The sequence below is a fragment of the Amphibalanus amphitrite genome, unplaced genomic scaffold (assembly GCF_019059575.1).
Source record: "Amphibalanus amphitrite isolate SeventyFive unplaced genomic scaffold, NRLGWU_Aamphi_draft 000714F_arrow, whole genome shotgun sequence".
Taxonomy (NCBI): Eukaryota; Metazoa; Arthropoda; class Thecostraca; order Balanomorpha; family Balanidae; genus Amphibalanus; species Amphibalanus amphitrite.
Genome location: NW_024882208.1, coordinates 95,057 through 108,623, shown reverse-complemented (window position 1 = coordinate 108,623; position 13,567 = coordinate 95,057). Strand labels below are relative to the sequence as shown.

Sequence of the window (13,567 nt, the reverse complement as noted above, 5' to 3'; positions counted from 1 at the left end):
CAAAACAGGGCATCTTTATTGTATTCAGCAACAAGGTATTCCTCAATCCTCGGATGCTCCGACCGCTCCGGAGCTCGTTCCCGCAATGACCCCCATTCCAACATTTCCAGTGCGGCTGACACAACACAATACCGTCAAACATGCAAAGCAATGTCGGCTTTATTGTACCACTGACAAACATGTGCTCTAAATGAAAATATTTTTATTGAGGCCTCAGCATGAGTGAAATGAGGTATGCCTATCCGTAATCGAACACTACGTGACAAGAGAAATTGTACTGCGAGGATTAGATCGTCATCATAAATGCCACTAACGTCTGATCTCTGTGAACTGAAGTGAATGAGGTTAACAGATTTTAAGCAAATAAGTGAACTGGATGACCAAAGTTTGAAACACGGGACACAAATCTCACGCCACGAGTGGGAGAGCTCACATTTTTATAGGATACAATCTCCATGCATCTGTGGCAACTTTGGCGCTTAAGATATCGCGAACACTCAGAACAATTCAACCAAACTGAAAATGCCGGGCTACAACAGTCATCAGCATGGTTACAGGCACCACACAATAGAACACCGTACAAAACACTTCAGCACCCTCGATTAAGCAGCTGCTTCACCCGAGCCGGCGTCTCCAGAGACGACACTCACTAGAAGCTCATCATGAAACACCGGAGCGCAGGCATGACCTCTGCCACATCGCTAGCAGGCGGGAGGCCGACTCTGCCATTCTGCCGTCATTCGGGCTAGCCACAGGGATTTGTCTTAACTGTTTCCCCCTTTATTCGCTGGCTACAGTCCCATCGAAAGGAGACTACTATGACTGTCCTTTTGTTCATGGCCTGAGCGGTTGAAAACACGGCTGAGGGAAAGACGTCGCAGCCTGGCCGGCCGTGAGATAGCTGGGCTGGTAAAACAGCGGACACGGGTTCTCGTATCTATGACATCTGTACTAATCAGGTTAGCCATGTCACACTCAATGGACACCGGCCCGGAATATCACGCGTCAACCTTCATCTTGCACACTGCCGCGGACTAGAACAGCCTAACGCTCGTCGGAACAGGTAATGATCGTGTTCCAGAACCGGTGATCGCATCCCAGCGCGGCCGCACCGGTCATCGCAAGCAGCTGACGGGCGGTCGACGCCGACGGTACCTCAGCGTATCGGTCGCTATACCCCGCTCAGCGACCGCAGCGCTCACCGCCGGAGATCAGGCTCTGGGCGGACCGTCACCATTAGCTCAGAGATTGGCGTGTCGGTCGGCACAGCCCGCTCAGAGGTCGACGGCGTCCAGTGTGACGCCCGACTCGGAGCGGCCCTGCTCCTCCTCGTGCAGGTCGGACAGCTGCAGCAGTCCGATCGGACGCACCTGACGCTGGGGGGAGGCGGGGCAGGCAGGCGGTCAGCTGAGGTACAGTGCTGGCTCGGTGAGTGGAGGGGTTACATGTGCAGCTAGGATTGAGTAGAGATCACAGCCAGTCCGGATGGAGGATTGCGTAAAACAATATGGGCCGAAGAACGTTCCATGTCAGTGAGGGACGAGGGAAATCGAACCAGCCAACTAAGCTGTCAGCATGGATAATAATGCCAAGAAAAAATATCAGAAATAAGAGTGTTTGCAGTAGCACAAGAAAGCTAAGGATGGGCAGCAGGTATCACATCCCACCGTCTGGTGGTTAGTGGAAATACACGAGGTAATAATAATAATAATAATCCGTCATCGAAATATTACAACCCACAAAATCATCACCTGTGAAACCCCACAGAGCAGGCTGCTAACACAACCCGCGGCACATGAATGTCTCTCACCTCCTGCAGTTTGCCCATCTCCTCCCTTAGTTTGTTGAGGATGGCGTAGTTGGGCGAGTTCACGGTGGCCTTGCTCTGCAGCAGCGTGATCTGCTGCTCCTCCTGCCGCTTCACCTTCAGCGACTTGCTCGAGTGGTTGCCGTACATCCGCAGCAGGGAGCCCCACGACGTCACGTGCGGGTGCAGTTGCTGAAACGACACACCGGGGAAAACGATGTTATTTGCATAATGAGCTTAACTGCTGTAGGGTGAATAAGTGCTTTTTATCAAGTGCAAAAAAGGAGGAGAAGATCGCACCAACACCTCAAACAAGACGACCGGCAGTCTGAATTTCTAGTGTTCAACAAACCTAACCTTATCAAAATGACTTTAAAATGACAACACCTTCCTCTCATCTCAATAGGCAGCGTCCACTAGTCTCACCTGGAGGAGCGACTGGGCGGCCAGGTGTTTGCCGTCCTTTTTGTTCTTGCACGGCACGCGCGCCGTGTGCTTGCCCACGGTCATTTCGAACTCGTTCTGTTTGTGTTTGGTCGTGTGCAGCTTGCACGCCACCTGGTTGCTGGTGAGGCCGAAGTTGCGCTGCAGACACACCAGTAGTATTGTGAAGGGGGATGGCTCGGCCGCCTTGCTGCAGAGGTCGGCCACGCGCGGGTCCTCCAGCCGGATCGAGTCGAAAAAGGACAGATCCATGTCGGCCGGCTTGGCGCTGCCCTGCACCGTCTTGTCCGCCTCGATCTGCTCCATCAGGTTCGGGATGAAGATCTGCAGCGTGGCCTTGGCCGCCTCGCTCTTGGCCTGCTTCTTGCTGGAGCCGTAGCCGCTGCCGTACTGGACCGAGTTCAGGGACACCGTGGCGCCGTACGGCGTGGCCGCGTTCTTGAGCTCCGAGTAGCTGTAGACGGGCTGTTCGCGCAGCACATGCTGCAGGTACTCGTGAAGGATGCACACGTAACTCTTGCCGCCCGGGTTGAGCACCCACTCTCTGAGCCGCGTGCCGGGCACGGCGGCCGATTTGCGACTGGGCCGGACAGGGAACGACAGCAGTTTGGTCTTACTGGACATCTGCGGTCGCTGGGTGCGCTTCTTGCGCAGGTAGTGACGCCTCTCGCGCCACGTGTTGAACTTCATCAGGTGGATTGTCTTGAACTGGAAGCGGCGCGCGCAGTACTTGTGCATCTCCTCCGGCGTGACGGAGGGGTCGACCATCGAGACGCCGTCCACCGGTACCGGGCCCACTGGGACGCCGTTGGAGCCCGGCGCGGCGGCGCCCTCGCCCTCGGCGGCCGGCGCGGCGGGGCTGGGCGCCGCGGACTCCACTGGAGTCGGGGCCGCGGACTCAGCCGGGGTCGGGGCGGGGGATTCGGCCGGGCTGGGCGCCGCGGACTCGGCCGGGGTTGGTGCCGCGGACTCCTCCCCCGCCTGGGTGGACTCTGACGGACTCGGGACGGTCGAGGCGGCTGGCGTGGCGGCGGCCGTGTCGGTCTCCGCCGCACTATCCTCCACAGCGGAGTCCTCCACTGCGGCCGACTCTGCCCGGCTCTCTGTGGCGGCCTCACCCGCGGCGTTCGTCTCTGAACTCTGAGTGGCAGTGTTGTCCAAAGCTGCCTCCACAGCCGCGCCGCCATTGGCGCCCGTGACCTCACCGTTGGTAGTTGCCGGACAGGCTGCCCTGTTCCCAGTGACCGGGCAGGTCGGGGCCGGGTCGGCGTCCGCCTTCTGTTCGCCCTCCTTCTCCAGCTCCCGGAGATATTGCAGACAGGGCACCGAGTACAGCGGAATGTCGTGTTTCTGTGGCGGAAAACAATGTCAAACGATGACAGAGGTGTGCTGAGAAATTGCTAAATAGACACGACAAACGGGTGTGGTTAACGCAAACATTGAAACGCATGGCGACTCATATTTCTTCATGCAATCATAAAACTGTATGCCAGTGAAATGTTATCGATAAAATGTTTAATTTGTGTTGTGGCTAAGCGCACGCATTTAACTTGAACTATCACAATGACGACTCACGGGCACCGTTCCGTGCTTCTATCCTCAGGATACTGAAATCCTTCTCCTCCACGCCGCAACCCCTCTCCGGGCTGGACAGGCAACTTTATCTCATGCGGGCTGCTCCCTTGGAGCGGCACCGCTGCTCCCGAGGGAGCGCACCCCGTAGCCGGGTGCAGTGAGTACCTTGGGGCTGATCGGCCTGTCCTTCGGGATGGGCTCAGCCCCGGTGACTCACTAGGGTGCCTGCCCAGACCAATGTCTCACCCTAATTCCTAACATCCTTCCGGCTCTGAAATGGTCTAATTGGACCGAAAGGGCCCAACCCAACAAAAAAAAAAAGACTCACGGGTCACGGCTGTCAACAAAACAAAGGCATGCAATTATAACTAAGTCATACAAGTACTTGTACAATAATCAATAAGCTTTAATGGAAGAGGGAAACAACAATAACTTTGTCTAAGTCTGACCGACAAGCGCAACCACCATCCGGCGCCGGCAGCTGCCCTATACTCACGTCCCACGCACGGCGACACTCACCCTGGCGGAGCCGGGTCCGAGGAAGTAGGGCCGCGAGAGTGTGACGACACGCGACTGCCGGTGCAGGTAGATGGGCATGCCGCTCATGTGCGTCACCTGCACCCAGTCCTCTGGCAGCGGCTCCACCGGGTGGCGGCCCAGCACTGCGTGGCGGAGAGGCGGTCAGGGACATCAGACCGGGTCACAGAGAGTAGAGGGGAGGACAACACAGCACACAGCCGCCAGTCGCACAAACACGGACATACAGTGAGCATCGAAATAAAATATCTGATGCACGCTCACGATAAAGAGTTGATAAAAGCAAAAGAGTGCCTTCGTTTTCATTAACAAAAACAGCCGATTGAGTGTGAACTCCGACACTCAAACGCTGCCAGGCACCCGTAACTCGGTCTCCGGTACCGGTGTGATCTGATACCATCCCCACGACAGCTCATCCGTCGCTCACCTTTCAGCACCACCTTGTCGCGGTGCTCGTAGTTTGAGTCGTCGTCAGGGTCCTCGGCAGCGCCGGGCCCCCGCACGGGTCGCGTGCCTTTGAATTTCTCCGGCAGATCTAATGAAGACGGTTGGATTAGATATTGAAGACATCAGAAGAAGCGGCCAGAAGAAGCAAAGTGTTCTTTTTTTAAAACGCAAAAAAAACGCCATGTACACCGGGATAAAAAGTGCAATACAACAAGCCAAAGTGGTAGACGAAATAAAAACCAATATGACAGGTATATTCATTCATAAAATCTAAAATAAAGAAAACCTTAACACCAACTGACAGCTCAGTGAATAGCGTAACGTTAGGTGCGCAGATTTTGGCCAAATGCAGCCATCCACCCTATTACCAACTCCCGGCCTCCCTCGCTCTTCATACAGCCCTCCAAACAGGAGGTCCGGCCCGAGCGGGGCAGCGCCTTACCCGCATCGAGCATCTCCATCAGTTCGTCCTCGTCGAGTTCGTCCGAGTCGGAGGCGGCGCTCTCGGCGCCGCTGCCGTCGCCGCTGCCGGCCTCGTCGAGCACATGGTACTGGCCGGCCGACAGCTCGGCGGCGCGGAACCGGGCCTGGAACGGGTGGGAGATGGGCAGCGGGGTGGCCGCCGCGGCCGCATCCTCCGCTGCGCACACATGGGGCGGTCAGAGACGGGTGCTGGTTACAGAGTGGGTGAGATAGTGGTCAATCTCGTGACATAAAGCCGCATGAATACACAGCTTCTAAACAAGTTCTAAACATCACACAGTAACTGCAAAAAAAAAAAACACTTGTGCATAATGACTGAGATGACTTCAGAACATCAACATAAAATCAACTTAATAGCCGAACCGAAACGAAGGTCGAAGCCGTCGTCAATTGTATGAGCAGGAAGAAAATCTTTTGGCTCACCCCTCGGCTGGGGCGGCGCGCCGGTACTTACCTCCATTGGTGCCGGTGGCGGGCGGCGGGTCATCCCTCCGGGCCACCTTGGCGGGCCGCTCGTCCACCTCTCCCTTCTCTGGCGGTTCCTCGCTGGCCGCCGGCGGCTCGTCGCTGGCCGTCCGCTTGGTGGCCGACATGGTCTACTCGGCGCGGCACAACGGAGGCGGGTCAGACCGACTGGAAGGCGGGTATAAACTGCTGCCCGAATCTGACGCTTGATTGGACTGTTGCACCGATCGGCACTGACGTGCCTTTGAGTTCATAAGAGGTTTACAGGGAGAGGAAACTGAGGAATAAGCTAAATAAGTTTTAAGATGTAGAGCAATTGGAAAGACCACTTCAAAGAGTGGATACTGAAAATGAGGCCATTCGTGATGTTACGAGAGAGCAGTAGTTGATCGGCAGTCACGTAAAATAAAGTCGAAGATGCTTTTGACGAAAACAGTCATGGGCAAAAAATTATATGCTATATCCGAAGCAGCCTCTGAAGAATCTTCAGATTTCAGAGCATTGAGCATCGGCTCGGCTGGTCGCTCCAGAATGCCCAGTCGTCAAATGCCAAGCAGCACAGGTCAGCGGCCCCAAACTGTCCAACATCAGTTTGTTCACCACTGGCCGGGCGTAGTCGGCACTTTGGCATTCAGCGCGTGGAGCCGGTGGCGGCGCGGCGCGGCGGGCGGGCGGGCGGGCGGGCGGGGCGAGCTGTCAGCCGCCGCCACGGCAGGAGAGCGGGCGAGGTGCGCGCCAGCCCGCCCTCCCCCGTGGCCCGGCTTCCGACGTCCGTCACCCGGCAGGGCGCACCCAGCCTCAGCCGGCGAACGGCCCCGCGTGGACACAGCGGAGGCCGACTGGGGACCGCTCAGACCAGCCGGACTGGATGGATGACTGGTACAGCCAGACAATGCCACTAACTGACACATCCTGATCCACATGATTGATACAAGCAGGCAGGAGGCACAGGAGCACATTCATTGCATTAACTTACACATGGCAGGAGATAAGGTGAAACCAAAAACTATCATGGAAACTTAGCTTGAAACACAAAACTAGCTTGTTGAGGCTTAAGCTGGGAGAAGGGACAACTATAATTGCTATAGCATGTTTGGTGGTAGAATTTTACATGGCTTTATTCATCATTTTACCCACATAAAACTTGACCCCAGACACTGGCATTGGGCAATGGCAGGGCAGATCTGGGCAGGGGGGATTTATCCTATTGTCCCTATAAGGTGTTTTTAAAGTGAAGATAAATTATTCTTCTGAAATGGGCAGTGTGGACTGTGGAATGTGAAAGGCCTCTGAGTCTGGGCTAAGCATCCAGCCCCCTGGTCCCAACTTAATAAAATTTTTGACAGCTTAGAACACAAAAATAGCAGCCTTGGGTTTTGATTGACAGGAAAGTCTTCAAATATCCAGCAATTTAAATTGTTGCATGCTCATTGCTCAAGGAATGACAATTTGACATAATGAATCACAAGGCTATAGCAACATGAGCTGCAATTTTTTTTCATTGATAAAAAATGCATCAATGGTACTTATGTTTGTGACAACATAATCTGGCAGCCATTTCAAAGCCACAGCCTGTCACTGCACATTCAGCATTTGAAGTGTGATGCCTGCTTAGATGCATAGTATATAGAGAACTTAAATGCTTAGATGCCACCCGCCACCCACTCCTACTTGCATGCATGCATGCATTACCATCATGGGCAATCCATTTGAGGAGTAGTGATTTACTTGCTGCCTGCCGATATTGTCAATCATTCACCATTTAGCAGCCTAATATTAAGTGTGCAAAAGGGGATTTCACCATACCATCCAATTTTTGCACTGTTGCAGTTTTAAAGTACTTATTGCCCCACTGAAAGGGAACAGTTCACTTTCCTGAAATAAGTTTTTTTTTGCAATGGATTTTATTTTTTTTAGGCTTAAAATGATCAGAAAAGAGAACTTATTTATAAAAATGATTACTAAAACTTTCTATATTTTCATATAGGAAGAACCATTCTTTATAAACCTACCAGCCTGCAGCCTAAAACCTGCAAATCTACAACCTAACGATTCCAGGACAAATCTTCGTATGGCATTTCTTCGTCGCGCAATTCTTCGTCCGCAAATCTTCGTCCGCAAATCTTCGTCGGCGCATTTATTCGTGTCGCATTACTTCGTCTCGCATTTCTTCGTAGGTGCAAAAATTCGTAGCGCATTTCTTCGTATCCGCATTTCTTCGTCGGCGCATTTCTTCGTCAAGCATTTTTTCGTCCACGCATTTCTTCGTCTACGCAAATCTTCGTCCGCATTTCTTCGTCCACGCAAATCTTCGTCTGCGCAAATCTTCGTCCGCAAATCTTCGTCCCCGCAAATCTTCGTCCGCAAATCTTCGTCCGCATTTTTTCGTCCACGCATTTCTTCGTCTACGCAAATCTTCGTCCGCATTTCTTCGTCCACGCAAATCTTCGTCCCCGCAAATCTTCGTCCGCAAATCTTCGTCCGCAAATCTTCGTCCGCAAATTTTCGTCCGCATTTTTCGTCCACGCATTTCTTCGTCCAACCAAATCTTCGTCCGCAAATCTTCGTCCGCAAACCTTTGTTTGCGCTATCTTCGTCTCCGCAAACATTCGTCCACAAATGTGGTTCAATAAAACCATGAAGAAATATCAGACAGTCAAGTGAATGACGAATTTAATGCAAGGAATGGATGATCGAAACTTTTGAAGACAGGTAGATGAGGTCAGTCAGGTGAAGCTATTGTATTTGGGAGCCGACAATCGTAACATTCCTCATTTGTGTCCCTGACATTCTTTTTTTGCAGTCGTTGAATGACAATATAATCTCTTTTACCCTCACCGGCATAGGCGGCGGAACGGGGAGGGCACCGGGGCACCGTTCCCCTCTTTAATTTTGGCTTTTTAACAGTAGCCCTATGGGCGTTGCATGGAAAGCATATTGGACCAAAAGTCGGCAGTGCCGTGCCCCCCTCCCCCTTATTGAAGATGTTCCGCCGCTACTGCCCGCCGGACCTATTTGTTTTCTACGGTACACGCCGGCCGAGGGGGCGGGTACGACCCCCCCCCCCCCCCATCGCCGTTTCGCCACTGGTGGAGCTAGCGCGTCGCGGAAAAAAACGAGCGTGTGCGCCGTTACGAGCCCCAGAGATTAATACCCGATTTTAAGGCCTTCTAGGTCAGGGGTCGGCATACGGCCCGCGGGCCGGATCCGGCCAGGTGGGTGACGGTTGGATCCAGCCCGCGACCATCTGACGTCCGGCCCGCGGCTGGTATCAGCGACTTACATCATGTTCCGGCCCGCGGTTCCTTCATAAATCGACTCCGATATAAAAGTGACTCAAATGTGCTTTGGCACAACAGTTCTTCCTTCGCACACTTCATGAGTTTATAAACACCATTTGCGGGTGTTTTTGTCTAATTCTACTTCTAGACAAAACTTGCAACGGTAAGATTTGGTCAGCAGCTTTTGCAAGCAGCATCAACGACTGCTGCAGCTGCGTGCACTTGGCGGCTTCACGTGGTCTACTCGCTTAACCTTCCAGGCGGTGTGTGTGTGTGGGGGGGGGGGGGCGGGCCGGAACACGATGTAAGTCGCTGATACCAGCCGCGGGCCGGACGTCAGATGGTCGCGGGCTGGATCCAACCGTCACCCACCTGGCCGGATCCGGCCCGCGGGCCGTATGCCGACCCCTGACCTAGAAGGCCTTAAAATCGGGTATTAATCTCTGGGGCTCGTAACGGCGCACACGCTCGTTTTTTTTCCGCGACGCGCTAGCTCCACCAGTGGCGAAACGGCGATGGGGGGGGGGGGTCGTACCCGCCCCCTCGGCCGGCGTGTACCGTAGAAAACAAATAGGTCCGGCAGGCAGTAACGGCGGAACATCTTCAATAAGGGGGGGGGGGGCACGGCACTGCCGACTTTTGGTCCAATATGCTTTCCATGCAACGCCCATAGGGCTACTGTTAAAAAGCCAAAATTAAAGAGGGGAACGGTGCCCCGGTGCCCTCCCCGTTCCGCCGCCTATGCCGGTGAGGGTAAAAGAGATTATATTGTCATTCAACGACCGCAAAAAAAGAATGTCAGGGACACAAATGAGGAATGTTACGATTGTCGGCTCCCAAATACAATAGCTTCACCTGACTGACCTCATCTACCTGTCTTCAAAAGTTTCGATCATCCATTCCTTGCATTAAATTCGTCATTCACTTGACTGTCTGATATTTCTTCATGGGCCCTGTTCGCTCGCTGTTTTTATATCAGCGTGCTGTCGGTTTTCCCCATATAAGGAAGTTATTGCTGGCGCGGCCTGGCCTCTCATTGGTCTAACGAATAGACCACTTGAATTCGACCAATGAGGAGCCAAGAATTAGCAGCATGGTCGCAGCCTGCTGATAAATAAACGGGGTGCGAACAGAGCTATGGTTTTATTGAACCACATTTGTGGACGAATGTTTGCGGAGACGAAGATAGCGCAAACAAAGGTTTGCGGACGAAGATTTGCGGACGAAGATTTGGTTGGACGAAGAAATGCGTGGACGAAAAATGCGGACGAAAATTTGCGGACGAAGATTTGCGGACGAAGATTTGCGGACGAAGATTTGCGGGGACGAAGATTTACGTGGACGAAGAAATGCGGACGAAGATTTGCGTAGACGAAGAAATGCGTGGACGAAAAAATGCGGACGAAGATTTGCGGACGAAGATTTGCGGGGACGAAGATTTGCGGACGAAGATTTGCGCAGACGAAGATTTGCGTGGACGAAGAAATGCGGACGAAGATTTGCGTAGACGAAGAAATGCGTGGACGAAAAAATGCTTGACGAAGAAATGCGCCGACGAAGAAATGCGGATACGAAGAAATGCGCTACGAATTTTTGCACCTACGAAGAAATGCGAGACGAAGTAATGCGACACGAATAAATGCGCCGACGAAGATTTGCGGACGAAGAAATGCGGACGAAGAATTGCGCGACGAAGAAATGCCATACGAAGATTTGTCCGGTTACGCAACCTAACCTAACCAACAACGTAAAATTTCTGCTGTTTCATAATCGTATAAACAGCACCACAATTGTAGATCGGACCTTATCTTGAAAAATACCATAAAATGTTCGACACGGAAGCTTATTATGCATTGACCAATCATATTGAATATAGGTCAAAACTACTAAGCTGCATTGACTGTTAGCAGCATGCTGAATAGCTGATGATGCAGATAACGTGGCTGCACTCCTCTACGAGGACCTCTTTTTGGGACGGGAAACAAAATATTTTCTGCCAGGGTGTAAAGGCTTCTGATTTGTGCTGGTCTAAGCTCAAGCTACAAAGCTGCTATTACAGTTTGTTGTTGTTATTGTTGTTATGGGTTAGGGCGCGTCAAGGCCCTAAAACATAAGGTTGGACGAAGTTTTCTACCAAAAATGTACTAGAACAGCGCACGAGTCAAAGCTATTTCCGTTGTTTCTTTACAAATATGTCGCAAACAAGCTTTTTCTGTAATTAATCATTATTTCGGAACTAAGCAACCAGTTGCTATAAATTCGATAAGCAAACACTTATTTTTTATATAAAAGCCTAGCTGATATAGTCCAACTCTAGTTGAAAAATCAAGTAGCTACTAAATTTTCCAGATGTGACACATATTGCGCACTTCAGACAAATGCGTTGCTAGGGCGTTGCTAAGGACTCTTTCGCATGTTTTGCTGCCTGGTTTTTTGTTATGAAGTGAGGGAAGTGAGATGGACAGGCTTTTTGATTTTTTTCTGGTTTTCTAGGACCGTCTCAATTATTAAACTTGACATACTTTTCTTGCTTTTTTATCCGAGGCTTTTTCAATAATTGGTAGATTCTAGCGTGGAAATAAAAGGGCGAGCAGGCCACAGGGGTAAAAGCAAGTCGACTGATAGTGAGAAATAAAAGGTAGAAGTGTCTGTTCCATTAGAAATTTATTGTGATGTGATGGAACATAAAGCAGCAGGATCAGACGCAAGAACCACCAATTAAGAACCCAGAACCAGCAAGCGCCATGCAATCAAGAGCAGCCATGTTAACGTTTGATTAGCTTTCAGAAAACCTTGGAAGACGCCAGACGGTGAGCAATCAAGAGATATTACAAGACCAGTAGTTACTTGAAAACGAGAGCCGCAGGGAAAATCAGTAGATTCTTCAATGGCAACACATTTCAACATCTATCTAGCAATGATTTGCACCAGCGAGGTGCTCATTGTGTTTTGTGTCTGTATCCCTAACTGCTCAAAAAATATTTGTCAATAAATAAGCAAACAAATAATGCGTCTTTTTCTACTGAAAGTAAGTCCTCCAAGTGGCAGGGGATGAACAATAGAAGGTACCCACCTAATTAATTGTCATCTATTCATTCAATTCATAGGCAATTCAGGGCATCGTTCGGCAGCGCCCTTACTGCATGGTACTGCGGATCGTCGATGGGTTTCTTGATGACTCCGACTCTGACTCAGACTCAAAAATCAACTCTGACTTTGATTTCGAATGTCGGCTCTGACCGACTCCGACTCCACAGCCCTAGCAGGTCTGCGGAGGCAATGGATTTTTGGTGACTCCGACTCTGACTCTAGCTTTCAAAATCGACTCTGACACTGACTCTGGAGTCTGGTCAAAACTGTCGACTCCGACCGACTACAACTCCGACTACGGAACCCTGAAAGGTCTGCGGAGGGGATCGAATTTCGGTGACTGACTCAGACTCCAGCTTTTAAAATCTACTCTGACTCCGACTCGACGACTCAGGTCAGAACTGTCAACTCCGACCGACTTCGTGACTCCGACTCCGGAGCCCTACTGGCAGCTATCACGCCAGGAAGCTGCAAATCGTATGTTCCGTGGCGGTTTATGGCATTAAAGTCGATAATGCGGCTGAATCGCACTATGAAACACCCTTATTGGCTGCAAGAACCATGAAAGTTAGCGCCTCACCACTGGAAAACGTGACAAGTTATTGATTAATTGGCCCTGGATTTGGATAAATAACATGTTGATGATCATATTAGCACACATTTACATTATCATCTATCTCAAAGTTGCCCTTCAGGCGGCTCTAAACTATGGCAATTTCCCTATCTTCAACATGTAAATGCCCTCGGGCGTCCTCGTGGTGACGTAGGCATGGGAGTGCCAGGTTGGTAGGAACTAGACTTCGACGCCCCCTGGGGCGCGTAGCAACTTGGCTCTTGCGTCCAACTATTACAGTTCAAAACCCCATGTTTAAACTAAAAGTCACAGTTGCAATGCAATCATATTTCCTTTAAGACAAAAGCGACGCGGCACGCTGATCCAAACACCACAAAAGTCGTCACTCTGTAATATCTTAGAGGATGAAAAGGGTCAGTCTTAATTACCTCAATCAATCTCCAAAGTATATTTTGTAAATGATAGCCTCAACTACATAAAAGATACAGAAATTCCAGTAAAACTGCGAAGCCGCATGCGCAGACTATTCTCAAGATGCAATTTGCCAAGGAAAGCGCTAAAGCAGGATCGTCAAACGAATTATAAATTTTGGTTGAGCCAATGACGTCATTCAAGACCTCCCGTTTATCTGCCAGAATCTTGCTTCTGGTTCACGACGTTCACCGCCGAGCGATAGAAATGACAGACATCGAAAGAAAAACATAATATCCAATCACTTAGGGTGTGCGGCGTTTTTTTTTCTCGCCTGTATGCACTCCACCAAACTCGAAAGCTCAAACCAAACGAGTAATAACCAGTAGACAAGTGACGTTTGGGCTGTCGAGTGCCATCAGCTGTCAACGATGGAGGGACGGAGCGACGTAA

At 51.1% G+C, this 13,567-nt stretch overlaps 1 protein-coding gene across 2 annotated transcripts; it reads right to left on the bottom strand.

The window, feature by feature from the left end:
* Positions 1–141: 141 nt before the first annotated feature.
* LOC122365086 (microprocessor complex subunit DGCR8-like) lies at positions 142–13,365 on the bottom strand. 2 transcript variants are annotated; one of them, XM_043335998.1, is made up of 8 exons: positions 13,132–13,365; positions 5,748–5,889; positions 5,253–5,450; positions 4,791–4,898; positions 4,346–4,488; positions 2,234–3,601; positions 1,811–1,999; positions 142–1,376 (listed from the first exon to the last, which is right to left on the bottom strand). In XM_043335998.1, the coding sequence occupies exons 2-8, from the start codon at positions 5,884–5,886 to the stop codon at positions 1,275–1,277; spliced, it is 2,247 nt and encodes a 748-aa protein (XP_043191933.1). In that variant the 5' UTR covers positions 5,887–5,889; positions 13,132–13,365; the 3' UTR covers positions 142–1,274. The 2 variants fall into 2 exon arrangements, with proteins under 2 accessions (XP_043191933.1, XP_043191932.1); XM_043335997.1 differs by lacking the exon at positions 13,132–13,365 and adding an exon at positions 7,451–7,546.
* Between the last annotated feature and the right edge of the window lie 202 nt (positions 13,366–13,567).

What these genes read in the sequence shown, in the direction of transcription:
- LOC122365086 (XM_043335997.1), bottom strand. Translation starts at nt 7,513, where the DNA reads ATGATTGACAATATCGGCAGGCAGCAAGTAAATCACTACTCCTCAAAT. An exon ending in CGCCACCGGCACCAATGGAG is followed by an intron (nt 5,451 to 5,747) that starts GTAAGTACCGGC and finishes ATGTGTGCGCAG; the next exon opens with CGGAGGATGCGGCCGCGGCG. An exon ending in AGATGGGCAAACTGCAGGAG is followed by an intron (nt 1,377 to 1,810) that starts GTGAGAGACATT and finishes GCCTCCCCCCAG; the next exon opens with CGTCAGGTGCGTCCGATCGG.